General features: G+C 41.9%; 1 protein-coding gene across 3 annotated transcripts; it reads left to right on the forward strand.

Annotated features, from left to right (window-relative positions):
- ntrk1 (neurotrophic tyrosine kinase, receptor, type 1) lies at window positions 1-27,252 on the forward strand. 3 transcript variants are annotated; one of them, XM_029679731.2, is made up of 17 exons: window positions 1-449; window positions 4,266-4,340; window positions 4,936-5,007; window positions 8,699-8,767; window positions 9,117-9,271; window positions 9,531-9,673; window positions 10,015-10,153; window positions 16,959-17,291; window positions 17,478-17,498; window positions 17,768-17,826; window positions 17,954-18,056; window positions 18,950-19,102; window positions 19,264-19,394; window positions 19,510-19,682; window positions 21,156-21,411; window positions 21,643-21,801; window positions 23,934-27,252. In XM_029679731.2, the coding sequence occupies exons 1-17, from the start codon at window positions 250-252 to the stop codon at window positions 24,117-24,119; spliced, it is 2,427 nt and encodes an 808-aa protein (XP_029535591.2). In that variant the 5' UTR covers window positions 1-249; the 3' UTR covers window positions 24,120-27,252. The 3 variants fall into 3 exon arrangements, with proteins under 3 accessions (XP_029535591.2, XP_029535592.2, XP_029535593.2); XM_029679732.2 differs by having other exon boundaries at window positions 21,156-21,405; XM_029679733.2 differs by lacking the exon at window positions 17,478-17,498.
- The last annotated feature ends 78 nt before the right edge of the window (window positions 27,253-27,330 follow it).

Below are 27,330 nucleotides of genomic sequence, written 5' to 3' on the forward strand. Positions count from 1 at the left end.
GGAGGGAGTGAGGGTGGGGAGGCTGCAGCCCACCAGCATCCCCAGGGCCCCTTGCCTGCCTCGCTCCTGCTGCTCGCTGCTGCTGTGGCTCAATACCAGAGACTCCTGGCTGGGATCACAACCCTGCGAGTCAGCCCAGAGAAGATCTGCTTTGTGTGGAGCCTTCCAGTCTGTTCTCCTGTTTAGTTCTACTCTGTCTCAGTCTGCACTGACAACTTTCTGAGCTGCCCCTCCACAATCTTCATCATCATGGCAGTGGTTGTGGGTTCTGCTCCATGGGTAGCCCCAATGGCTCTGGTACTACTGGCAATCACCCTGGCAGTACCAGCCCTGGGAGGGTGCCCATCCGCCTGCCGGTGCTCCTTCGCCATGCTGCAGTGCCTGGAGCCCAATGGCATTGCCACTATACCCGCGTTGGCACTACAGGAGAGCGAGAACGTCACGGAAATGTGAGTGCAGTTGGTTGCTTGGATGGTTGGTTGGTTGGTTGGTTGATTGGGTCTGCTGGGTTTGTTGTGTGTGTTTGTCAAGTGCTCATGTTCTGCTTATCTATCTGTTGGCTCAGTCTTGGATGGGGTGTCTGTCAGTGTTGATAATGAGTTGGGTTGGCATTATGGTTAATCTGTTGCTTTGATGAGCTGACGTTGGAGATGGTGAATGTAGTCCATATAGTCCAGTAGGGGGTTTAATCAAGGCGATTGGAGAGGGGAGTTATGTAACCCTATGGATTGAGTACCTTTTGTATGACCACCGGCCTTCAGGGTGTTAGTATGGTGATGAGCTGGTTAGATAACGGAGTTAATTTGATTGGTGTTCTTGCTTTGATGATTGCTTCTGCAAATTAGATTGGCAAAAGACACTCTGTGCAGGCACTTTTTGTGAAGTTTCACAGAACTGTTATTACACTTATTAAAGATGAAAAGTTCATGAGATTCAAAGAGTATGTATCAAAGTATGTATCCGGATGATCCGTCTTAAATCTTATCAGATACTTCTACTCTTAGCCCTCTTTCCATGATTTGTACAACTGGAGTTTCTCAATTTCTGTTTCCAGTGAACAAATTCCACTCAAAGAACTCACCGAACTGAACTCCCCCGCTTTGAGTTGGGGTTAAAGAGATTGTTTGATCTTGTGTCTGGTGGTTTCGCACAGGGCTGAACTGGGGACGAATGCACTGTAAGGGAATACTATCGATAAGAGCAGAGTTGGTGGTAGTGGAGTGATCAGGTCTGTGGGACTGTGTTGATATTGATACTGCTCACTGATACTCTTCACTGATACTCTTCACTGATATCCCTCACTTATATCCCTCACTGATACTCTTCACTGATATCCCTCACTGATATCCCTCACTGATATCCCTCACTGATACTCTTCACTGATACTATTCACTGATACACTTCACTGATATCCCTCACTGATACTCTTCACTGATATCCCTCACTGATACTCTTCACTGATACTCTTCACTGATATCCCTCACTGATATCCCTCACTGATACTCTTCACTGATATCCCTCACTGATACTCTTCACTGATACTCTTCACTGATACTCTCACAGCAAGGTGTTCAGATACATACATCCTTGCCTGGTGAGGGTCATCCTCACAAACCTGTTGAGAACATGTTGTTTTATAGGAGGCTTGTGGTTCCCTGAAGGACTATTAGCCAACAGAGTATATATACTTAAATAAAACTGCCATAGAAGAGACACATATATAATATTTTAAAGGGTACACAGTACACTCCACTTAAATATGCGCTACGGGATCCAGAGTTGGATTTGTTACATATCACATGAATTGCAACATTCATATGATATCATACCAATTGAAAAATGTGTAACATGTCACACGAAATGGTTGACATAGTACACAAGTAGATGAAAAATGGGGACCACTTTCAGCTCACCACTTTCAAAAGTGGCTGAAACTATACAAAAGTTGGAGGATGCATCTTTTAGGAGTTATCTGTTACTTTACAGTACCCACTTTTGTCCACTCTTTTCAGATAATTGGAAAATGGCTGTTATACTTAGGCAATACAGTACTGAAAATGGAACACAGAACTAAATGCTGTTTGCTGTAATCCAACGCTGTTCTGTCTTTGTTCCTCTCTATTGCTCTCAACAATTAACACTCGAACTGGCTTGTTAAGGGGGAGACTGCATCTACAGCATGTCCAGCTAGTACTTGACTTTCTCACTCTATACCTCTCTCTCTCTCTCTCTCTCCCTCTCTCTCTGTCTCTCCGTCTCTCTCTCTCTCTCTTCTCAGTACCTGTGGCAAAATGTGTTACTTAGAACTCCAGCAGAGCTGCTAAATTCATTCTGAATCAATTCAATCAATAAGCAAGAGCTGCTCGTTCGGGCATTTGTTTCAGCGGAACAAACAAGAAACCATTAACTGTGGAACAGGGGCCCAAATTCATAATTTGTTAAGTTATAAATAAAATGTTGCGAATTTGCAGCGAAGGCCCGCCTGAGAACACTAGATGAAATATGACCCACTTGGCTCAATCCAATAAGCATGGGGGCGATTGCTGATTCTCATTCCACCTGTCCTGCAATTACATTACTGCTCCGTGGGTCCAATAAATATCTGTGTTGCTCAGTGACAGACTGAAACAATAGTGCCCCACTGTTAAAGAAGGAAATATTTGGTGATGGAAAAACTGTCTGCAATGATGTCTGGCTGATGTCTTTTGTTACGTCATGGTCAGGTTGTATACTGACTGTAAAAGGACAATTTTAGTGATCAGAAAGAGAAGTCTTCACCTGGTTGTAATCTGGTTATCGGTCGTCATGTCAACCAGATACCAATGAAAATACATGACCAATTTCCCAGGTATTGTCATGAAAAAGGGTTGAGTGCTGCTTTTTTAAGCTGTCATATTTGGCTATACTGTATGTGAATAAAGTTTGGAATTTTTCTTGATAAAATTGTTCAAGTGGAGGAAAATATTTTCCCCTTGGTCCTTTTATGCTGCTTTACTTCTGGTTATTTATACAGTAATGGTGAAATATCATAGATGGTATATAACAGTCCACATAAAAATGTACTTTTCTGGCCACGTCGTGTACATATATAGGATCTTAATTTGATCACCCTGTTGCAGGATAACTTTTATGCAATGCAGGAAATGTTCAACTGGTGGTGTATTTGAGGTTTAAAAAGGCTTCTGAAGTTTGTAATTACATTTAGACATTTCAGAATAGATTTCCCTTATGGAAAATGTATCAACACCCACAAAATTTCCAATAATTATAATCTGCATAATAATTCACATTTTCTGTTGCTGCAAGATTATTTTCCTGCTGTAGCAAACTGGCTCACATTAAGTCCTACATCTGTACACTCTTACAAAAAAAGGATTCGAAAGGGATTCTTCAGCTGTCACATAGGAGAACCCTTTTCGTGTAGAACCCTCTGTGTAGGGGTACATGGAACCCAAAAAGGGGTTTACCTAGAACCAAAACGGTTCTTCAAAGGGTTCTACTATGGGGACAGCCAAAGAACCCTTTTAGGTTCTAGATAGCACATTTTTGTTCTAAGATTGAACATACAAAGAGGTTCAAGATACTGTAGTTCAAGACTAGGGCAAAGTGACCTTGTGTTAAATGAGTGTTGAGTTGACATACTGTCCTCTCGTGAAATAATAGGTTCGTCTGGAAAAGTGGAAAATGACTAATTGAAAATAATTTACCATCAGCAATGTCAACTGAGTGTCTCACAAGAAGACAAATGTTTTTTCCAAGTCTTCTCTACAGTATATTTAGTTTTGATATTAGCTTTGTGGTTTGTTTTCTTTGCATCTGCCTTGGTGTGGTTTTTGCTATCCGTTGTCAGGCTCTTGCCCACAAAGGCCCATGGTTTGGACAATGCACTCATGAATTTCACTATAAAATATAATACTCTGTGCTGTACTGATGTCAATTCGGGTATATTTTTAGGGCTTTCATCACGTTTAACACGTAAATCCTTTTGTATTGGTCATTATATTAACTGTCCTGCTTTGTCTGGATTGCTGTGGGTAAAAATAATTGATAACAATAAAGAGATCATTTTCCGCTCAAGCATTTTGTTTTGTTGTTTATAATAGGCCTACACAACTCATTGTTCCTAGACAGTATTATTGTATTTTACTTTTCAGTTGTTTTTCTGTTGCTTAAAAAAAAAATGTACTCAAATCAACTCTGAATGCCATAATTAAATGTCTGCTTTTAATTTGACATTGTATTTCTTTTTTTGTTTCATTACCCAGTTACATCGAAAATCAAGCCGACCTGGAGAACATTACAGAAGTAGACCTTGCCAATTATAGAGAGTTGAAGAATCTGTGAGTAACCTTGCATAATTTGTAATATGTACAGTATTTTTCTAAAGCTGTATGATAATGTGTTTGAGGATGTCTGTTTGTATTACTGCATGACATGTATACATATGCAAAATGTTCTACAATACGCCTAGCAGTTGATCTGATTGACTTGGCTTTAAATGTTTGGTTGGTCCTGTCATTGAGTGAGTGGTCTTCTCTACACTCCACCTTGTAGTACATAATCCCTCCCTATTCATCCTCTCCAATGTGCCCTCTACCTTGTTATAGCAATCTGCAGTACACAACTTTACAACTCAACATTTCATTCCCTTTATGGCTCTTTCAATCAAGGGGGTAAACCTCCTGTGTTGCACATTAGCCATTATTCTGCACCATAACCTGCAGTCCTGTACAGTCATTTCATTTCAATCCTTCTTCTGAGTACCTTACCACTACCGTATTCAAAGAAAGGAAATGGTCTGGCGCTAACTAATACAGCTAATACAGACTGGTCAATATACACACTATGGGTTTACTGTGGCTAATTAGTAGCATAATCAGTGATTCACACTTCCTGTTCTGTCTTTTGTTTGTCTGTCGTGTTTCTACCCCCCAGCACGGTCACGTTCTGCAGGCTGGCGTACATCTCGGCGAATGCTTTCCAACACAACCTCAAGCTCCAATATGTGTAAGTGTCCTTGGTTTTACAGAGGGATTGTCTTTCCTTGTCATGTCTCGACCCATGCTTGGGTCAGGCTCTTTGTTGCTGTCAATTAAGGGGAAGCCTCCCGAGCCTTGAGATCTTGAGCTTATTATTCAGCAGAGGTCACTGCAAAAATATAACAATTGCATAACAATAGATTTCTGCTGAAATACAGATTGAAATGACTGAAATGTAATCATAATTCATTTGATACCATTTTATTCAACAATGTAAGTTATTAAGGCCTTGGTGTAGTATCAGAGGCTCAACAGTAGTGGGTCATGCGGGACAGATTCTTACCTCTTTAACAGTGTGTTACATTTGTTTTACAAGAAACCTGCCATTTCAATTTCAAGTTAAAAGGATTGGGTTGATACAATGTAGACCAACCTGTTTTTACAAATGTAGTCACTATCAATGCACCAGCTATGGGACCACTTTTAGCATATTGAAATGACTTGGATTCCTCTTGTTAGAACGTTTGAATCAACTATATTAGAAGAACAAACACTGATGGGTGAATTGTAGATTATTTTTCTGATGTTTGTGTTTCTAACTCTGTGATCCAAACTTTCCCACAAATGGAATCCTTCAACTACCTTCTAAAGACACACCGTACAGCACACTGAAAAATAACAACTACAAACTAACATTAGTGTTGCCCATATGTAGTGTTGGGGAGTAGTGAACTACACGTTGTTCAACTAGTAATTGAACTACATTTAGCAGTAACTGGGTTGTTGTTTAACTAAATTCAAATCTTGGTAGTGTTTTCAGTAGTCAATGCCATTTGAATCATGAAGCCGGGCAGATAACTACTGGAACTACACACAACTTTTTTTGGGCGAAAATAAAACAAAATATGGGTGAAGTAGGCAAGAATTTCCTTACTTTTTCGTCATCAGACCTGCCTAATTCTCACTTAAAACATTGTTTTAGTTTTTAATAGGATAACAACTAAAACTGTGGTTGGTAATATAAGCCCTTAATTCTGTTAACATCTGACCCCAGAGTGAACTGTTCTTGCAATTTGTAGTCTATGACATTTCCGACTTAGATATGTTAATTTCCACGCAAAGTAGTTTGGATGTAGTGAACTACTTTTTCAAAGTAACTTTAGTTAAGTAAACTATGTTTCTCTTAACAGTAACTTAACTTCTTACAGTGTGAAGTAATTGGTAGCTTGGTAAACAATATTTTCAGAGTAGCTTCCCCAATACTGCCTGTATCCATGGCAATCATCCCTCCATCAATAGCTGACCCTTATCTCCACCATCTTGTCCTCATCATCTTACTAAACGTGTGTGACATGTCCGATGTTGTTCATCTGAAAGACAGGCGGTTTGGGAGGAGGAGGGGGTGTAGTGGGAAGGGCTCTGAAAGGGGTTCAGGGTTGGTGGTGGGGTGGTGGTGGGGCGGGGGTTCTGGCGAAATCGGAGAAGACTTCCACCAGTCACCATTTACTCGCTCATTTTGGTGGATTATCGACAACTGCTGCATAATAAATACACTCCACTAAGGGTCCATTATCGCTTAATCAATATTTCAAAGAGGGGGCTGTGGGGTGTAACAGATGTGTGTCACCCAAAACGGGTGAGAACATGGGGGGGGGGGCTCTGATACTGTACCCCCTTCCTTGATCCTTAAGATATTTAAGCAATAAGGCCCGAGGAGGTGTGGTGTATGGCCAATATTCTACAGCTAAGGGTCGTTCGTATGCAAGACGCAACGCAACGCGTGGTATATTGGCCATATATCACAAACCCCCGAGGTGCCTTACTGCTATTATAAACTGCTTACCAACGTAACTAACTACTACTATGTTTTTTCATACCCATGGTATACGGTCTGACATACCATGGCTGTCAGCCAATCAGCGTTCAGAGCTCGAACCACCCAGTTTATAAATTAAGATGCTAGGAGCAGCTGCCATTCCCGGCCATCTTCCCTCCCCCTGTGGCCTGGGAGGAATCGAGCTGGTAATAGATAAGCCCCAATGGCTAACCCATCTGACATGAACTTTTGGGAGCAAGGAAAACAAATAATTGAACCCCTGCTGGCCCCCATTGGCCCTGCCAGAGTGAATATGTATCGGTTGCATGAGCGGGCTCCCCAGTGTGGTCTGCTGTCATCTTCTGAGAGGTTTTGTTTACACCCTCTGTCAGCGCAGACGCATTTCAGAGCCGTCATGGGGATCTGCAGCATGTTTAAAGAGATACAATAGGGATACATAGGGGATAGCATATCTTAGCAGTGATATGCCTCAGAAATCCACTGCAAATCGCCCGCAATATTTCATATTTTTTATCAAATTAATTAACCTCATACACCTAATACACAGTATTTGATATGAGTAGAAACCTGTTCTCCTTTCTCCTCTTACAAGTACAAGCAGCATCATCAGGCTAATATAACTCGAGCACTCTAGTAGTGATCGATGGCCAAGTATAGCGCCCACCGTCTCAGAGAAGTGTTTGGGCTAATCACCTAATGTACAGAACGGTGAGACAAGGTGCGCCAATGACGTTTGTGAATGTAGCACTTGATGTAAAAAGACTTGCCTGGGTAATTGAGCAGAGTACATTTGGAGGCACTAATGTGTCCACCCAGAGAATAATTCTAAATAGGTCTGCATTGTTCTGCAGTGAGTGAACATATCATGGGATTAGTTCAGTATGATTTATTTCAACACCATAAACACACACATTTTACAAAACCATCTCTCCAGATGAATGTTTATTTACTTCATCTCCCCCCAAAAAATATTATAGATAAGACAAAAAAAAGTATATTACAGACTTGATTTTTTTGTCCTCATTGTGGCAGCGTTTGAGAAAGCAACAGGTGTCAGACGCGTGGTAGAACAGAAACACTCATTTGAATAGATATAACAAAGACGTGTGTAAACATAACAAGCAGCCAGGCTGTAGTGACTGCTGGTTGTTTGTGCGTGAATGTGAGGACTCTTGACACGTTGGACGTACAAAGACGAGCATGTGGAGACAGTGCAAAAACAAAATGGCCTCTTTTGCTTTAAATATTGAGCTGTTTGCCGTGCACAGACCATTCTTATGCAAAACTCAACATGGGTGAAACGAGGGTGGGGAATCAAATCAAATCAAATCCAATTCTATTTGTCACATACAGATGTTAATGCGAGTGTAGCGAAATGCTTGTGCTTCTAGTTCTGACAATGCAGTAATAACCAACAAGTAATCTAGCTAACAATTCCAAAACTACTACCTTATAGACACAAGTGTAAGGGGATAAAGAATATGTACATAAAGATTTATGAATGAGTGATGGTACAGAGCGGCATAGGCAAGATACAGTAGATGGTATTGAGTACAGTATATACATATGAGATGAGTATGTAAACAAAGTGGCATAGTTAAAGTGGCTAGTGATACATGTATTACATAAAGATGCAGTAGATGATATAGAGTACAGTATATACGTATACATATGAGATGAATAATGTAGGGTATGTAAACATTATATTAGGTAGCATTGTTTAAAGTGGCTAGTGATATATTTGACATCATTTCCCATCCATTCCCATTATTATTATCATAGGCTCAACAACAAATTGTATAATACTGTATTTAGATTTTTTTGCTATTTATATGCTGAATGTCCTGTTGGATGGATATTGTCTCCTTATTGTGTCACACAGAAACCTGGCATCTAACTCCCTGGAGCATATCAGTTGGAAGGTGTTCCATTTTCTTCCCCTGCTCAACCTGTGAGTAAAACACCACTCAGAACAACACTTCTGTACTCTCTTCAACTAGTCAACCTGTGACTGAACTATCAACTCAAAGATGGTCACTTTGTATGAGCAAAATAGACCCATTCCACTCTGTTTTGGAACTGATTGCAGAGAAATTATTTCACTGATGAATTATTTTCTATATTGAGTTTTTTCTCTCTATTCACTCTATTAATTCTAGAATGTTCTATTTGCTGTGTGCGTCTTTGATAATAATGACCTCGAATACTTTGTATAGACCTTTAGAAAGAACAAGAAGTTTACACAATTGAGAGAAAACTTTCGGACAAAAGAGACCGATTTTCTCTGTGTTCTCTTTCAGGGTTTTGAGGGACAACCCCCTTGAATGCTCCTGTGATATCCATTGGCTGCAGCAATGGCAGCTTAACGACCACAGTGACCTCGACAACCAACCGCTACAATGCTTCTCAAATGGCCATGCCCTACAGTTAGACTCCGTAGAGATGGAGAATTGCAGTGAGTTGAATTGATCGATTTTTTACTCAGTTTAGAGATAAAAATGTGATTTTACTTTATTGTTACTAAGTAATATATGCATGAATAGCATATACACGTATAGTTCAAACATTGTAGAAATAGTCTGACAAGGCTTTATTAGACTTAATTGCATTAGTGGCATTGCTGATTGGATTGCTATTAAACGTCATTATCAACATTTAGTACCCCAGGCCAAACCATAGAGTTTCCAACCCATTATCGGTCCATTGTTTTGCAGCTGTACCGGATGTCGCCATTGTCCATGCCAACACCAAGGTCCAGGAGGGAGGCAACCTGACATTTGTGTGTCAGGTGACAGGAGTGCCCGTGCCTGTAGTGAGGTGGCGCACGAATAAACTGCTGTCTCGCTATACTGTACAGGTACTAAGTGATGATGTCACGTGGACATACTGATTGGGGAAAACCAGCTAGATCAGTGTTTTTTCTGAGATATTGCACAATGCACTTTTTGTTCTCCTTAATATGCCTAACATATGTTCAACATATGTTTAAATACAAACTAGTAACAGGATCGGGGTCATATATGAAGGAATATTCAGAACTAAAAATAAAATAGAATTATGGTGCGTTTAGGTTTCTTTATTGTGTACATTGTCATAATCATTCAGACTCTCTTTGCATCTCAGATGTCTCCATGATTGTTGTAAACTGTAATGTGTAGCTAAACCCATGTTGTCCTCTGCGTCTTGTTCCATCTGCAGGAGAGGTTCTGGGGCTCTACTTTGGAGCTGGAGTTGCAGCTGTGGAATATGTCCTCAGAAGACAACCTGCACAACTTGACCTGTGAGGCAGAGAACCGGGCCGGGCCTGGGGAAGAGAAAGTGACGTTGGACATTGAATGTAAGTGCCAATGAACTATTAAAGCTGTCAGGGTGTTGAAAGCTGAAAGACTCAGTGAGAGCTGTCATACTGCAATGAAAGCAGGGGAGGTAGAGGAAGAGAAAAATTGTGTCAATTTTCCTATCGCAGCAATGTTTATAGCCAGACATTAATTCCCCAGAATTAAATATTTTGTATTAATAATTGTGGCAAAAAATAAGCCCACCTTGTCACTTTGCTTTAATATGCCACAAGTCTTTCGTTTCGATTATTATTGTTATCAGTTGTCACTCAATAATACATGACTACAGTAGGGATTTTAGCATGTAAATCTTGGTGGAGCAAACATTTATACTTTTTTTTTTATGCATACCAGCAAAGCCACTACATAACACAACACTAAACAATACATTAATTTCACTATAACGGTGACAAACGGTGCTCACAAACTGTTAGAGTCTTCTGTTCCAACAGCAGAGTTTTCTTTTCAGCACCATGGAGTGAATCCTTACCACCGCTACACCTGGCAATCAGCAGAGGCTTGTCTGGCAGCCAAACAGTTCATTCAGCCTCATAAGTGGATAAGAGCCCATCCATAATTTCGATAAAGACATTAACGAGCCAGCTAAGACGGACGTTGTCAATGTAACTATTTGTTCAACACTTTTGAAATGTACAGGGACAGAATTCAGAACATGGGTAGTTCTTGGAGTATTCTCTCTGTAGACCAATTCAGAACAGTAGGATAAATAAACGGGACATATATATCTACAGTGCATTCAGAAAAGTATTCAGACACCTTGACTTTTTCCACATTTTGTTATGTTACAGCCTTACTGGGGTGGCAGGTAGCCTAGTGGTTAGAGCTTTTGGCCAGTAACTGAAAGGATGCTGGATAGAATCTGAGCTGACAAGGTAAAAATCTGTCGTTCTGTCCCTGAACAAGGCAGTTAACCCACTGTTCCTAGGCCGTCATTGTAAATAAGAATTTGTTCCTACCTAACTGACTTGTCTAGTTAAATAAAGGTTAAATTAAAAAAATACATTATTCTAAAATTGATTTTACTCATCAATCTACACACAATACCCCATAATACCCCATAAGTAAAAACAGTTTTTTTGTTTACACATTTACATAAGTATTCAGACCCTTTACTCAGTACATTGTTGTAGCACATTTGGCAGCGATTACAGCCTCAGGTCTTCTTGGGTATGACGCTACAAGCATTCTTCTCTGCAGATCTTCTGAAGCTCTGTCAGGTTAGATGGGGAGCGTTGCTCCACAGCTATTTTCAGGTCTCTCCAGAGATGTTCGATCGGGTTCAAGTCTGGGCTCTGGCTGGGTGACTCAAGGACATTCAGAGACTTGTCCCGAAGCCATTCATGCATTGTCTTGGCTGTGTGCTTAGGGTCGTTGTCCTGTTGGAAGGTGAAGCTTCGCCACAATCTGAAGTCCTGACCGCTCTGGAAAAGGTTTTCATCAAGGATCTCTCTGTACTTTGTCAAGGGGTCTGAATACTTTCTGAATGCACTGCATACATATATATATATATATATATATATATATATATATATATATATATAAATACTGTCGAGGTTGAAGTTGAGGTTGAAGTGGAAGTTAACATACACTTAGGTTGGAGTCATTAAAACTTTTCTCAACCACTCCACAAATGTCTTGTTAACAAACTATAGTTCAGGCAAGTCGGTTAGGACATCTACTTTGTGCATGACACAAGTAATTTTTCCAACAATTGTTTACAGACAGATTATTTTACTTATAATTTACTGTATCACAATTCCAGTGGGTCAGAAGTTACATACACTAAGTTGACTGTGCCTTTAAACAGCTTGGAAAATTACAGGAAATTATGTCAAAGCGTTAGAAGCTTCTGATAGGCTAATTGACATAATTTGAGTCAGTTGGAGGTGTACCTGTGGATGTATTTCAAGGCCTACCTTCAAACTCAGTGCCTCTTTGCTTGACATCATGGGAAATCAAAAGAAATCATCCAACACCTCAGAAAAAAAATTGTAGACCTCCAAAAGTCTGGTTCCTCCTTGGGAGCAATTTACAAACGCCTGAAGGTACCACGTTCATCTGTACAAACAATAGTACGCAAGTATAAACACCATGGGACCACCACCGTCATACCGCTCAGGAAGGAGACGCATTCTGTCTCCTAGAGATGAACGTACTTTGATGCGAAAAGTGCAATCAATCCCAAAACAACAGCAAAGGACCCTGTGAAGATGCTGGAGGAAACAGGTACAAAGTATCTATATGCACAGTAAAACGAGTCCTATATAGACATAACCTGAAAGGCCGCTCAGCAAGGAAGAAGCCACTGCTCCAAAACCACCATAAAAAAGCCAGACTATGGGAACAAAGATCGTACTTTTTGGAGAAATATCCTCTGGTCTGATGAAACAAAAATAGAACTGTTTGGCCATAATGACCATCGTTATGTTTGGAGGAAAAAGGGGGAGTCTTGCAAGCCGAAGAACACAATCCCAATCGGGAAGCATGGGGGTGGCAGCATCATGTTGTGGGGGTGCTTTGCTGCAGGTGGGACTGGTGCACTTCACAAAATAGATGGCATCATGAGGAAGGAAAATTATGTGGATATATTGAAGCAACATCTCAAGACATCAGTCAGGAAGTTAAAGCTTGGTTGCAAATGGGTCTTCCAAATGGACAATGACCCCAAGCATACCTCCAAAGTTGTGGCAAAATGGCTTAAGGACAACAAAGTCAAGGTATTGGAGTGGCCATCACAAAGCCCTGACCTCAATCCTATAGAAGATTTGTGGGCAGAACTGAAAAAGCATGTGCAAGCAAGAAGGCCTACAAACCTGTAGGCTCTGTCAGGAGGAATGGGCCAAAATTCACCCAATTCATTGTGGGAAGCTTCTGGAAGGCTACCCGAAATGTTTGTCCCAAGTTAAACAAGTTAAAGGCAATGCTACCAAATACTAATTGAGTATATGTAAACTTCTGACCCACTAGCAATGTGGCTCCCTGCCTGTGCCATTAAACCCCTACAACTCATCCAGAACGCCGCAGCCCGTCTGGTGTTCAACCTTCCCAAGTTCTCTCACGTCACCCCGCTCCTCCGCTCTCTCCACTGGCTTCCAGTTGAAGCTCGCATCCGCTACAAGACCATGGTGCTTGCCTAGACACCTGAAACCCCACCTCTTTAAGGAATACCTAGGATAGGATAAAGTAATCCTTCTCACCCCCCCCCCCCCCCCCTTAAAAGACCTAGATGCACTATTGTAAAGTGGCTGTTCCACTGGATGTCATAAGGTGAAAGCACCAATTTGTAAGTCGCTCTGGATAAGAGCGTCTGCTAAATGACTTAAATGTAAATGTAAATGTAAATGTGAAAGAAATATAAGCTGAAATCAATCATTCTCTCTACTATTATTCTGACATTTCACATTCTTAGAATAAATTGGTGATCCTAACTGACCTAAAACAGATAATCTTTACTAGGATTAAACGTCAGGAATTGTGAAAAACTGAGTTTAAATGTATTTGGCTAAGGTGTATGCAAACTTCCGAGTTAAAATATATATATATACAGTATCGATCAAAAGTTTGGACACACCTACTCATTCAAGGGTTTTTCTTTATTTGTACTATTTTCTACATTGTAGAATAATCGTGAAGACATCAGAACTATGAAATAACACATATGGAATCATGTAGTGACCAAAAAAGTGTTAAACAAATCTGCAAAATGTTTTAGATTTTAGATTCTTCAAAGTAGCCACCCTTTGCCTTGATGACAGCTTTGCACACTCTTGGCATTTTCTCAACCAGCTTCATGAGGAACGGATTTCAATTAACAGGTGTGCCTTGTAAAAAGTTAATATGTGGAATTTTGTTCCTTCTAAATGCGTTTGTACCATTCAGTTGTGTTGTAACAAGGTAGGGGTGGTATACAGAAGATAGCCCTATTTGCTAAAAGACCAAGTCCATATTATGGCAGGAACAAGTCAAATAAGCAAAGAGAAATGACAGCCCATTTTTACTTTTAGACATGAAGGTCAGTCAATGCGGAACATTTCAAGAACTTTGAAAGTTTCTTCAGGTGCAGTCGCAAAACCCATCAAGCGCTATGATGAAACTGGCTCTCATGAGGACCGCCATAGGAAGGGAAGACCCAGAGTTACCTCTGTTGCAGGCGATGAGTTCATTAGAGTTACACATCTCAGAAATTGCAGCCAAATAAATGCTTCACAGAGTTCAAGTAACAGACACATCTCAACATCAGCTGTTCAGAGGAGACTGCGTGAATCAGGCCATCATGGTCGAATTGCTGCAAAGGAGCCACTACTAAAGGACACCAATAAGAAGAGACTTGCATGGGCCAAGAAACACGAGCAATGGACAATAGAACAGTGGATATTTGAGATTTTTGGTTCCAACCGACGTATCTTTGTGAGCCGCAGAGTAGGTGAACGGATTATCTCCGCATGTGTGGTTCCCACCGTTAATCATGGATGAGGAGGTGTGATGGTGTGGGGGTGCTTTGCTGGTGACACTGTCTGTGATTTACTTAGAATTCAAGGCACACTTAACCAGCATGGCTACCACAGCATTCTGCAACGATCCGCTTTCCCATCGTTTGGGAATATTATTTGTTTTTCAACAGGGCAATGACCCAACTCACCTCCAGGCTGTGTAAGGGCTATTGACCAAGGATAGGGATGGAGTTCTGCATCAGATGACCTGGCCTCCACAATCACCCGACCTCAACCCAATTGAGATGGTTTGGGATGAGTTGGACCGCGGAGTGAAGGAAAAGCAGCCAACAAGTGCTCAGCATATATGGGAATTCCTTCAAGACTGAAAAGCCTGAAAGCATTCCAGGTGAAGCTGGTTAAGAGAATGCCAAAGCTGTCATCAAGGCAAAGGGTGGCTACTTTGAAGAATCTAAAATCAAAAATATATTTTGTATATTTGTTTAACACTTTTTTGTTTACTACATGATTCCATGTGTTTCTTCATAGTTTTGATATCTTCACTATTATTCTACAACGTAGAAAATAGTAAAGAATAAAGAAAAACCCTTGAATGAGTAGGTGTGTCCAAACTTGACTGGTACTGTATATGTATATATTTTTAGCTAAACAGGTGGGGCTCAAAACAGGTGACTCTGCCTCACCTGCCCTGAATGACGAGTCGCCACAGCATTAGTAATACATCACTGTAACGTTACATTGGTGATGCATTATTTTTATAGTTGCATTTTTCTCATTTATCAACCCTACGCGGACAAAGACCCCAAACAGATGACAGAACAAAACAGACATCTGATTATAGAAGAGACATTATACTGTCAGAGACTGTGGTTTTGCATTAGCCCAGCTTCGCTACTGAAAAATATCTGAATTGCTGCAAACTGTGATGCCACAAAAGAGAGTGTGTTGATGCATTGGCAATACATTACAGTAAATATTGGCCAAACAATATCATTTCACCAACTCAATGACACTCATTGGAAAATAAATCCCCAAAAGAGTTGCAGCCAAATGCATGAGCATCGAGGGACAGTTAATGAATGTAGGGAGGAAAATGGGCTGATAAGCGTGGTAAGATTCGATAAGAGCCCCGGCTAATGGACTTCTCCCTCCTACTCCGGAACACAGTATTCATCCGGAGTGATTGGCAGCCTGTAAGTGCGTTAGCACGGCTAATCTATCAACATCAGTCCCCCTGGTGGATGGACACTCATTAACCGCTAGCCTTTAATTACCCTTAATTAGCTCCCCGATCAGCAGGGTGTTTACAGCCAGGGCTCTGCTCTGTTGAGTGGCTGGTCTGACCACTTCCTGTGATTCAGGCGATTGGTGCTGCAAGGGCAGCCTCCGTTCAGTAATATATATAAAATAAACTTGTTTGGGAAAAGGTTTTTCAAAATGAAAATATAGACTACACCCTAGAAACCGATTAGAAGACTCAATCAAACAAATCTAATCTATGAAGAAAACGTTTAACGGTTAACAATAATTTATTATTTAATTTCATACAGAGTTCAACAAAACTCATATTGTGCTCTTTTCTAACTCAATATTAACTAAATTGGGGTCATTAAGTCAAACCCGATGGATTGTGCTAATTGTGCTATTTCTTTGCCGTCCATGACTGTCTTTAGCATCTCTTTTCAGAGATAATCTCAAGAGGAAAGAGACAAATGCCTTGGTATCCCTTTAGCACAGCATTTTCTGCAGTAGGGTCATAGGTTAAGAGCAGTGGAATGGTCGGTGGAAATTGTCAGAGTGAGGGGTCTCTCTGCATCAGCATAGTCTTCGATCTAAAGAAGCCATTTCCTTAGGCTTCTTGTCGGCTCCGTGCTTCCAGGTAGCTCTTGTGGTTAGGGGCCCTAACAAAACCTGGATTCATTATTCATACCAGGTCAACAGGTTGACAGTGCAGATGGAGAACATTGATTCATGGAAACTCATAGGAGGAACCTATAGAGCACTTGGATGAGGCTGTACCTTCTATTGACCAACCAATAACTTTGTCTGAAACAGGTTGGATGTGGTAAACTGAAAATTCAGTACAAAGAGATAATTTATGTGTAGATAACTATGGTTATAGCTTAGTGGATAATTATTTAAGCTAAATGTGATCTCATTCTAATATCATGTTTAATGATTTACACACATTTATTGTCAACAATTTTGAGGGTATTGCTCACTGTACAATAGGTTGACCAATGTTCTGAATTCAGAAATAGCCTTTGTTTCACCTTTACCGCCTTACTCATTCACACATCCTAATGGACCACATCTCATGTCTTCCATCCAGTTCCATCCAAAATCATATTCCTGCACAACGCTGAGCAACAGCACCACTGGTGTTTCCCCTTTAAGGTGGATGGAAACCCTGAGCCATCCATCCGCTGGCTTTTCAACGGCTCCAACCTGACCGAGGGCCTCTACACCTACACACAGTTAATTCCCGACTCGGACGACGGCTCTGTGAAGCACGGTTGTCTATTTCTCAACAAGCCCACCCACCTGAACAACGGCCTCTACACCATCATCGTGGGGAACAGACTGGGCGTGGACCAGGCCACGGCCACGGGGATGTTCATGAACAACCCCTTTGACCCCTTTGATCCTGAGGGCATCATCCCAGGTGATTGTCTGAAATGAAAGGTCATAGAATAATAATAATAATAGTAATTGTATAGGATCTCAATGATACTGACCCTCACTATTCACCAACTTGTGTTATATTAGATACAGTCTCATGTGCTTGCATGTACAGTATGTACTGTATACTTAGTCTAAATTTGTCACCCTCTCCTTTTCTTCATGCCAGTCCTTGAAGAAAGTGATCCACGTAAGCCTTTTGAGTGTTATTTTAACAGTGATTATTACCTTGTAGAAACAGATAACCTTCTAAACTGTACCTAACGAGAATAAAAAATACTTATTACAGGTAGTAGAGTGTAAATTACCCAGGATTTTGCTTTCAGATACTCCACGTATCCCCCCCCCCAACATTTTTTTTATACACTGTGTCAGTGTCTTGCATACTTTATATGTGGTTATCAAGGTGATTTGTGAGTAACGATCCATCATTAATGATTCCCTTTCTGCTCCCTCCAGTTCCCACCAACAAATCTAACGAGGATGTCACTGAGAACACGGAGAGCAGAGTGTTTGGGGTGAGACACCATTCAATGGGTCTGAACCATAGCAATAATATAACATACAGTATGGAATGCTAATGTTTTAGCAAATGTCTGTTATGCTATGCTAAGCTATGTTGATGCTAATTATGTTTCTGTGCAGGTGTCAGTGGCAGTGGGTTTGGCTGTGTTTGCTTGCGCCTTCCTCCTCATGATGGTACTGGTCATCAACAAGTGCGGCCAGCAGTCCAAGTTTGGTATTCACCGTAAGTGACACACTCTACTATGCAATGTGTTTCAAATACCACAGTAGTGTCTGTCGGTTGTCATTTTGAACAAGGTATAGTCTCCTTTACTCAGAGGGTAAGCAACACGTTACTTGGGATTTCATAGAAGACAGGTACGAAACAACCTGAGATGGGTTAGCTGTTCTCAAAACACCTCAGTTGTTAGAAAGTGAAGGGTTGAGAATGAATTCGGACACTTCCCTGTCTGGATAATTCAATACGAGACAACCCCAGGAGAATATGACATTTTGACAACGGTAAAGACTCTGAAAGCGCATATCCATTCCAAACTGAAACAACCAAAAGCCAGCATCAATGCCAACTCATTTATTTCATTATCACATTGGAATTGCCAATAGTTCCGCAGAAAGCATTGTATTCCTTTCTAAAAGTAATTCACATGAGGCCAGGCAAAATAGGGTTTCCGCCAGGCTGTAACTTTGCACACTGTCAGCCCAACAGCTGGGTTAGAGTGCCTTAATTACAGCAGTGAACGGCGTCAGGAGCCCCTAGCAGCAGCGTTGGCCATTAAAGAAGACTGATGGAGACCAGCTCCTGTAGGCGTGATAGGTCCTCTCGGACCCCCCCCAGAAAGTGCCTAAGTGGGTCTGATTGCCTAAGTGGGCCCCCCTCCTGGCCAACTCGTTTCCCCTCGCTTGCTGCCATCCACCATTTTCTATCAGGGGCTCTGGGGGTTCTGTGGTTTTCTCGTTGAGTGGGTTTTACGATTGTTAATACTGTCTGCAGAAAATACAGTAGTTGCTTACTGCTCCGACGTCCACTTCCAACATTTGAACAATGCATCCATAAATTGCTGGAAAATAAATGGATGTATCACATTCAGGTCTCTCTCTCTCTCTCTCTCTCTCCAGGTTCATCTGTCTTGGGAACAGAGGATGATCTTGCTGTGTCACTGCGTTTCATGAACTTTGGGACCAGCCCTCCTTCCTCTGACGACTCTGGCATGTCCAGCTTTGTGGAGAACCCCCAGTACTTCTGTGGCATCTTCAAAGACAAAGACATGTGTGAGTGGAATTGGAATACAACTAGGGACTGGATACGTGCTAACTTCATTATGATTGCATTTCATATCTACCATGTTTTTCCTAGATAAAGTTGGTAATGCAGTGATCTTACAATGTTTTATAAGGCCCAATGTTAAAAGCCTTTCTCTTTGTATGTACAGGTGTGCAACACATCAAAAGACAGGATGTAGTTCTGAAGTGGGAATTGGGTGAGGGGGCGTTTGGCAAAGTCTACCTGGCAGAGTGTGCCAACCTCAGTCCGGACAGTGACAAAATGCTGGTGGCCATCAAGGTATGCATGAGACTTCCATCCATGGCCACACTTTCAGAGGTGCATTACATGAAGTTTAGACCTCCTAAACATGATGATGTCATATCCTCCCGTGACTGTGTTTCTCTGTGGTCAGACTCTGAAGGATGCCAATGAGTCGACCCGGCAGGACTTCCAGAGAGAGGCTGAGCTGCTCACAGTGCTCCAGCACCAGAACATTGTTCGCTTCTATGGAGTGTGTACAGACGGAGAGCCACTGGCGATGGTGTTTGAATACATGAGACATGGCGACCTCAACCGCTTCCTCAGGTATGGAAAAGAAACAGAACCTCCTACTTAAATCCCCACAGGGATAACCTCATGGCCGCCCATGCTAACCTTCCCCTGTTAACTTCTACTTATTAGCTTCAGCATGGTAACTATTTAGAAGCCGAGGGTTTTGTTCTAACATCTCTGCATCGTTGTGTCCACTGCTCTTCAGCAAAGCCACTTAATTGACCTTGATGAACCACACAAATGCAACTGTTTCTATGCCAAGCCACACTTGTAGACACCATCGTCCTCGCTGCTCTACCTTGTTGTGTTCCCAAGGCAATAACCCACTTGGGGTGGACTACATGGACCAACAATGTGTTGGAGTGGTTAAGGACACTTAGTTGTGAGAGTACCAAATCATTTCTGTGATCTGGGATGACTGAATATGTGATTTTAGATGCATTTTGGATATCATATCATTGAAGATGTCCACGTCGACCGCAGAACTTCTCGTAGCCTGTCTACACTCTGAAGTTCTAAAGACAAGTCTGGTCCAACATGGATGCAGGAGATATGTTCACTGAGCACTCAGACAGAGCACCACGTTGATACTGCAGATGACCACTCGTGCTGCACCTGGGATGTACTCTGAGACACCATTGAAACAGACATAGACAGTGTATGTCTGCCACTGCCAGGTGTCCAGTGGGGCCAGACTGGGAATGGAGACTCAATGTGCACACAGACACAGCCCACACTATCCAGATTCATGGATAGATGGAAATCACATTTCCAAGCAGACAGAATGGATGTGTGTCTCTTGGCCTATGAGGCAGCTGCTCGTCTACCCTACCACCTGCCTGTTAAACTAATAGTGATAGAATAGATAACTTCCTGCAAGTGACACATTTCTATTAGGATTGATGGACACATCGAGGAGCTTATTGGGAGTGAGCTACAAGTCAGAGTGGGTGGGGTGGATGCCATATTGAGAGAAACTGTGGAACGTTTGAAGAGTAAGGCTATCATGCATCTCGGAATCAAATTATTCCAAATGAATGCGAGGCGTATAACAAGCCTTATGTTTCCTATTAACCATTTGTTAAGTTGTTTTGTTATGGCTTGGTCTCTAGCTGAGCGCCTCTATTACACTTAAAAGATCTCGTATACATCCAACATGTTCCATCTGCAGATTGCATGCAGTAATCATCCATCTGGTCACTGTATGTTGATATTGCATCACTAGGTTGGTGCAAAAGTTAATGCATCAAAGGACCAATCAGAAGCCTAAATTAATCTGGGAGAGCTGGGCCCATATCACAAAGCATCTCAGAGTAGGAGCGCTGATCCAAGATCAGGTCTTCCGGTCCATATATTCATTTTGATCTAAAAGGCTATGTGATCCTATATAAACACTACTCTGAGACTCTGTGAATACAGGTCCTGATGGATGTCAGCCAAAGTATGTCATATGCCGTTCACCAAAAAGCCTGTAAAACTCGAAAGGTCGTGACCTCTGTCCACCAGGGCGCACGGTCCAGATGCCCATATACTGGAGGAGGTGAAGATGCCCCCGTTGGGCCAGCTCACTCTTCCCCAGATGCTGCACATCGCCGCCCAGATCGCTTCGGGCATGGTCTACCTGGCCTCCCTTCACTTCGTGCACCGAGACCTGGCCACACGCAACTGCCTGGTGGGAGATATGGGAGAGGGTCTGATGGTCAAGATAGGAGACTTTGGCATGTCCCGGGACATCTACAGCACAGACTACTACAGGGTAAAGGTGGAAGTAGTGAAATACTTTTTTAGGGTGGGGATTTGTCATCTAACACGCCATTGTCATGTAACATTTACACAACAAAGTATATCCAACTCTATGTACAACAAAATACATCTTGATATTTTCAATGTATAGGCTTATCACATATGAAGTAGCATGGTACATCTCAATTGTCATATTAATTATAATTCCATGAATGTACAATTGAATGACCATTGACCTCACTCCTGTCAGGTGGGTGGGCGTACGATGCTTCCTATTCGCTGGATGCCTCCGGAGAGCATCATGTACAGGAAGTTCACCACGGAGAGTGATATCTGGAGCTTTGGAGTGGTCCTCTGGGAAATCTTCACCTATGGGAAACAGCCCTGGTACCAGCTCTCCAACAGTGAGGTAAGGAACTGGGCACTAGGTAGGAAGCAACATGGGGTGGCAGGTTGCCTGGTGGTTAGATAGTTGGGCCATTAACTGAAAGAATGGCGGTTCGAGTCCCTGAGCTGACAAGGGGAAGAATCTGTTGACGTGAGCAACGCTCATTTCTCCAGGTGCTGTTCATAATGACAGACTCTGGGTGTGACCCTACACTCTGATGGTGTCTCAGGGAGAGTGGGATATGCAAAAACACATTTCCAATTCACATGTGAAATAGGACAAATATAAGCACCTACCTTTTTTTTGTAAAAGGGGCATCTTTGTATTGGTGATCAAAACCTTCTAGATTCATAGTAATAATGAAGTAGCTATAACTCTGATGTCTAGTTGAGTAATGGAACAGTGTCCAGGCAACGTGTAAATACTGTACCACATCATCATTCAGCCAGTGGATAGAGGGTGAAGTGTTTGATCATAGAAGGAGACTAGAGCACTAGGATTTCCCGTCTGCTATACAGCCAATCAATGACTTCATAGTAATCATGGCGGACCCAGTCCAACCCTTTTAGGTTGCACCCCAAGAAGTGGACTCTGTCCTGACCGCAACACACCATTATGGCCTGGAACCCTCTTTCCTTTCAAGTGGAGGGTAGATCAATTTTCCCGTCTACTCAATTCTAATCTCATTGGCTCTCATCTTTGCCCAGGGCCAATGACGTTTAACCTTGTTAACCTAATCATTCCCCGCCAATGATGGACATGTGTAATTATCATGTCGTCTAATTAGGGAAGGCAGGGATAAATCATCCCAAACACTCCATCTAGGTCTGAGATAAGGAGACGGGCGGCCATCTTGGAAAGTCACTATACATTTTTGTGCACTTATGAAGATGCACACAATGTTCTGAGAACCTTATGTTTCTTAGAGCTCGGTAAGAGCGTGGTTGTCCTATGGTTATTATGTATACAACCTTCCCACAACTTTCTGGGAATGGTGCAGGATAGTTGCTTTGAAACATTCTCAGCACTTTTAAGAAACTTTACAAAAAAACATGATTTTCTTGGTGTTTCATTACTTTGACAGAACGTTTCCTAAAAGTTATAAACTAAAATGACAAAAATGTACAGCTTTGTATAACTAAAAAAACATGGCATGCAGCTCCATCCTGGTAGTGCAGTAGACAAATTCCATGGCTGAAGAACAGAAGATCATAGGTTTGAATCTCACTGACGCTGTGCCACAATAAAAAATACACGTGTTTACATAATTAATGCCTAAGCAAATCCTATCTGTGCTTGGAGTTTCAAAACAATGATTCTAAGCTAGCAGTGTTATCAGAATGCTATTTAATTACCATCAAATAACCTATAATTTCCATTCTGGGAATGTTTATAAAAGAGGAAAACATTCAGGGAACTATAGTAAAACGTTTTCAGAACCTAAAAATATCAGGCAAAATTATCACTTCAAATCTCAGAACGTTTAAAAAACGTTCTGCTTTACTGGTCAGGAAATGTGTGGCTTCGTTCCCAGAACCAATGGGAAACCAAAAACGTACGTTCCCACAACTTCCAAGGACCCAAATGTGCTAGCTGGGCATTATAGTATCATGAGGTTCAGTGCTGACAGGTCTCTTCAGTTCATTGGATTAGGTTAGGGATATTGAACTCTTTAAAAGGGTTAAGTTGCTGGCTCTTTGTGTGATGTGGGGCCAAGGGCAGTCCTTGAATGGGAATAGGCATAGTGCAATTCAGTTCTTGACAGTGATAAATGCATCGAGCCATGCCAAGTGTAAGAATGTGTCAATTTGACCATTTTTCTGATGAATACCATTCCATTCTTTTGAAAGATCACCAGCTTATTAGAGGCAACATCTTTCGTTCTCACAGAACGTTCTCCAGAATTGTGCAGAAGTTGTCGACTCATCTTGACAACTCCACTTATTGTTCTAATCCAAGTGTCTTCACCTTAAGCTCTCTAGCGTAGCTTGAGCTTGTCTGGTCAAATTAATGAAAAGTTACAATCATGAAAACATTCAAACCCTGAGGTAATAGCCACAAATAAAGAGGCATTGCAAAAACTTGGAGTTACTGAAGCTAGCAGACCTTTTAATTCTAACCCCCTCCCTCTGCCTCTATTTGCACCCCCACAGGCTATCGAGTGCATTACACAGGGCCGGGAGCTGGAGAGACCACGCACTTGCCCCAAAGAGGTGCACGGCCTGATGCAGGGGTGCTGGCAAAGGGAGCCCCAGCAGAGGCTGGTCATCAAGGACATCCACAGCCGCCTCCTTGCCCTTGTCAAGAGCCCCCCTATCTACCTGGACATCCTGGGGTAGAGGTTGGGAGGTCTGGGGCTGGGGCAGTGTCCAGGCAAGGGGAAGTAGGGGAACTTACGGTCAGGGATGACGGGTATTGGGAAGGGGTGGGAGTTAGGTAAAGGACTGTGCGATGGCAATCCTGAACCTAAGCATTGCCGTCATTTACCTCTATTGGTCTTAAACACACCGACACCCCCTCTGATTGGATATTTGCTCAGGCCAGACTTAGCAAGGATCTAGTCTGATCGGTACCATTGGGTTGGGAAGGGAGTAGGGTGAAGTTGCCCCTAGATGCTGATATTGGGTATTTTTGGGCCACTAATGGTTACAGATCGGAGTGGGGGAGGGGAAGCTGATCCCAGATCTGTGCCTCAGAGAAACTTTACCCTGAAGCGATGGGAAGACTATGAAGATGGGGGTTACTTCCTACTTCCCGGCCACTGTTTTTTAACCCTAAAGCTGGACATACTGTACGGACACTGGCAACATCCATGCTGCTTCAGCTTTGCCTACTACCCCAGCTCGCCTCGTCTCATGACGACCCAGCCCCAACTCTGTGTGCCGCTGACTGGGAGCGGGAGGAAAAGAACGAGCCAGCGAAGACCTGTCAAGTGTTTACTGTGAGTGTTTTATTGTGTGATTGAACGGGTGTTGTCCTGATGAAGGGTTTTGCATGATTGGAAGAATGCAGACTATACAGTGCCTTTGGGAAAGTATTCAGACCCCTTGACTTCTTCCGCATTTTGTTACGTTACAGCTTTATTCTAAAATGGATTAAATAGTTTTACCCCTCATCAATCTACACACAATAGCCCATTTTTTTGTGCAAATTTATTACAAATAAAAAACTGAAATAAACATTTGCATAAGTATTCAGACTCTTTACTCAGTACTCAGCACCTTTGGCAGCGATTACAGCATTGAGTCTTCTTTAGTGTGATGCTACAAGCATGGCACACCTGTATTTGGGGAGTTTCTCCCATTCATCTTTGCAGATCCTCTCAAGCTTTGTCAGGTTGGATGGGGAGCATTGCTGCACGACTATTTTCAGGTCTCTCCAGAGATGTTCGATTGGGTTCAAGTCCGGGCTCACAAGGATATTCAGAGACTTGTTCCGAAGTCTTGGCTGTGTGCTTAGGGTCGTTGTCCTGTTGGAAGGTGAACCTTTGCTCCAGTCTGAGGTCCTGAGCGCTCTGGAGCAGGTTTTCATCAAGGATCCCATTGTACTTTGCTCCGTTCATCTTTGCCTCGATCCTGACTAGTCTCCCAAGTCCCTGCCGCTGAAAAACATCCCCACAGCAGGAAGCTGCCACCACCACCATGCTTCACCATTGGGATGGTGCCAGGTTTCCTCCATATGTGACGCTTGGCATTCAGGACAAAGAGTTCAATCTTGGTTTCATCAGACCAGATAATATTGTTTGTCATGTTCTGAGAGTCCTTTAGGTGCCTTTTGGCAAACTCCAAGGGGGCTGTCATGTGCCTTTTACTGAAGAGTGGCTTCTATCTGGCCACTCTACCATAAAGGCCTGATTGGTGGAGTGCTGCAGAGATGGTTGTACTTCTGGAAGGTTCTTCCATCTCCACAGAGGAACTCTTGAGCTCCGTCAGAGTGACGATTGGGTTTTTGGTCACCTCCCTGACCAAGGCCCTTCTCCCTCGATTGCTCAGTTTGGCCTGGAGGCCAGCTCTAGGAAGAGCCTTGGTGGTTCCAAACTTCTTCCATTTAAGAATGATGGAGGCCACTGTGTTCTTAGGGACCTTCAATGCTGTATAAATGTTTTGGTACCCTTCCCCAGATCTGTGCCTCAACAAAATCCTGTCTCTGAGTTCTACGGACAATTCCTTCAACTTCATGGCTTGGTTTTTTCTCTGACATTCATTGTCAACTGTGGGACCTTATATAGACAGGTGTGTGCCTTTCCAAATCATGTCCAATCAATTGAATTTACCACAGGTGGACTCCAATCAAGTTGTAGAAACATCTCAAGAATGTTCAATGGAAACCAGATGCACCTGAGCTCAATTTCGAGTCTCATAGCAAAGGACCTGAAAGGACTTATGTAAAAACAGGCATTTCTGTTTTTATACTTTAATACATTTGCTAAAATTTAAAAAAATATATACAATTTTTTTTTTTTTTTTTTTATTTAATCCATTTTAGAATAAGGCTGTAATGTAACAAAATGTGGAAAAAGTCAAGGGGTCTGAATATTTTCTGGGATTAACTGTTGCCTGAGAATATGGAAAAGTTGAATTACTTTAGTGAAGTTTAAGGGGCTCAGTGATTTTCAAGCCCGAGAATACTTTTCATAGGTGAAATTTCAAACATCTACAATTTTGATAATAACAGCTTTACCATTATGTTCAAGATGTATTGGAACAGTAAGACACCATCTTTCCATTTTCAAGCTGTGTGATATAATCAGCAGGAGTGAAAATATAGAGAAACCTCTTGTGCCAAGTCAATTGCACTAATCAGAAAGCTTTCTATTGTTAGGCAGTTATGTCAGATCCTTCATTTTTCATATACATAGCCCAGACCATAGTAAAGAAACTGCATACAAAGTTTGTGTTCTTCATGGCTATCACTTGCATTGTATTGGGATATTTTGGAATATGAACAAACAGTAAATGTTATCAATATAATCTTATTTGATAACCCAATTTGTTTATAACCCAAAACCCAACCATCATCTGGATTGAAAATGTCTGAATACAGTATTGTGTGTGTGTGTGTGTGTGTGTGTGTGTGTGTGTGTGTGTGTGTGTGTGTGTGTGTGTGTGTGTGTGTGTGTGTGTGTGTGTGTGTGTGCTCAATGGTAAGTTTGACCGGACGTCGTCTACTGTTGATATTGCTCACTACAGTTGTTTATAGCTAATGGAATACAGTACAATGTTTCGCATTTCTCCGCCTACTCATTCTAATCCGAATGTACAATATTACAAACATTATAGTAGAGTTGTACAGTTATTCTTTTGACCTATTCATTATTTATCTGATGTATTACTCTGCTTAAAATGTTTTACTGTATATGAAATAATTTGCTGTCAGAGGAAAAAAACAATGACGACTAATTGTAAAATAGGAATATTTTTGAAAAAACAGCGTGGGACCTTCTATTAAAGGCCAGGAAGGTGTTTTTCCTGATATACTAGTCTTACCTTTTTTTGCATTTAAATACTGTAGAATGATTTCTCTGTCCAAGGCCAGTGAGTATACTCCAAA

The sequence above is a fragment of the Oncorhynchus nerka genome, linkage group LG14, assembly GCF_034236695.1.
Source record: "Oncorhynchus nerka isolate Pitt River linkage group LG14, Oner_Uvic_2.0, whole genome shotgun sequence".
NCBI lineage: Eukaryota > Metazoa > Chordata > Actinopteri > Salmoniformes > Salmonidae > Oncorhynchus > Oncorhynchus nerka.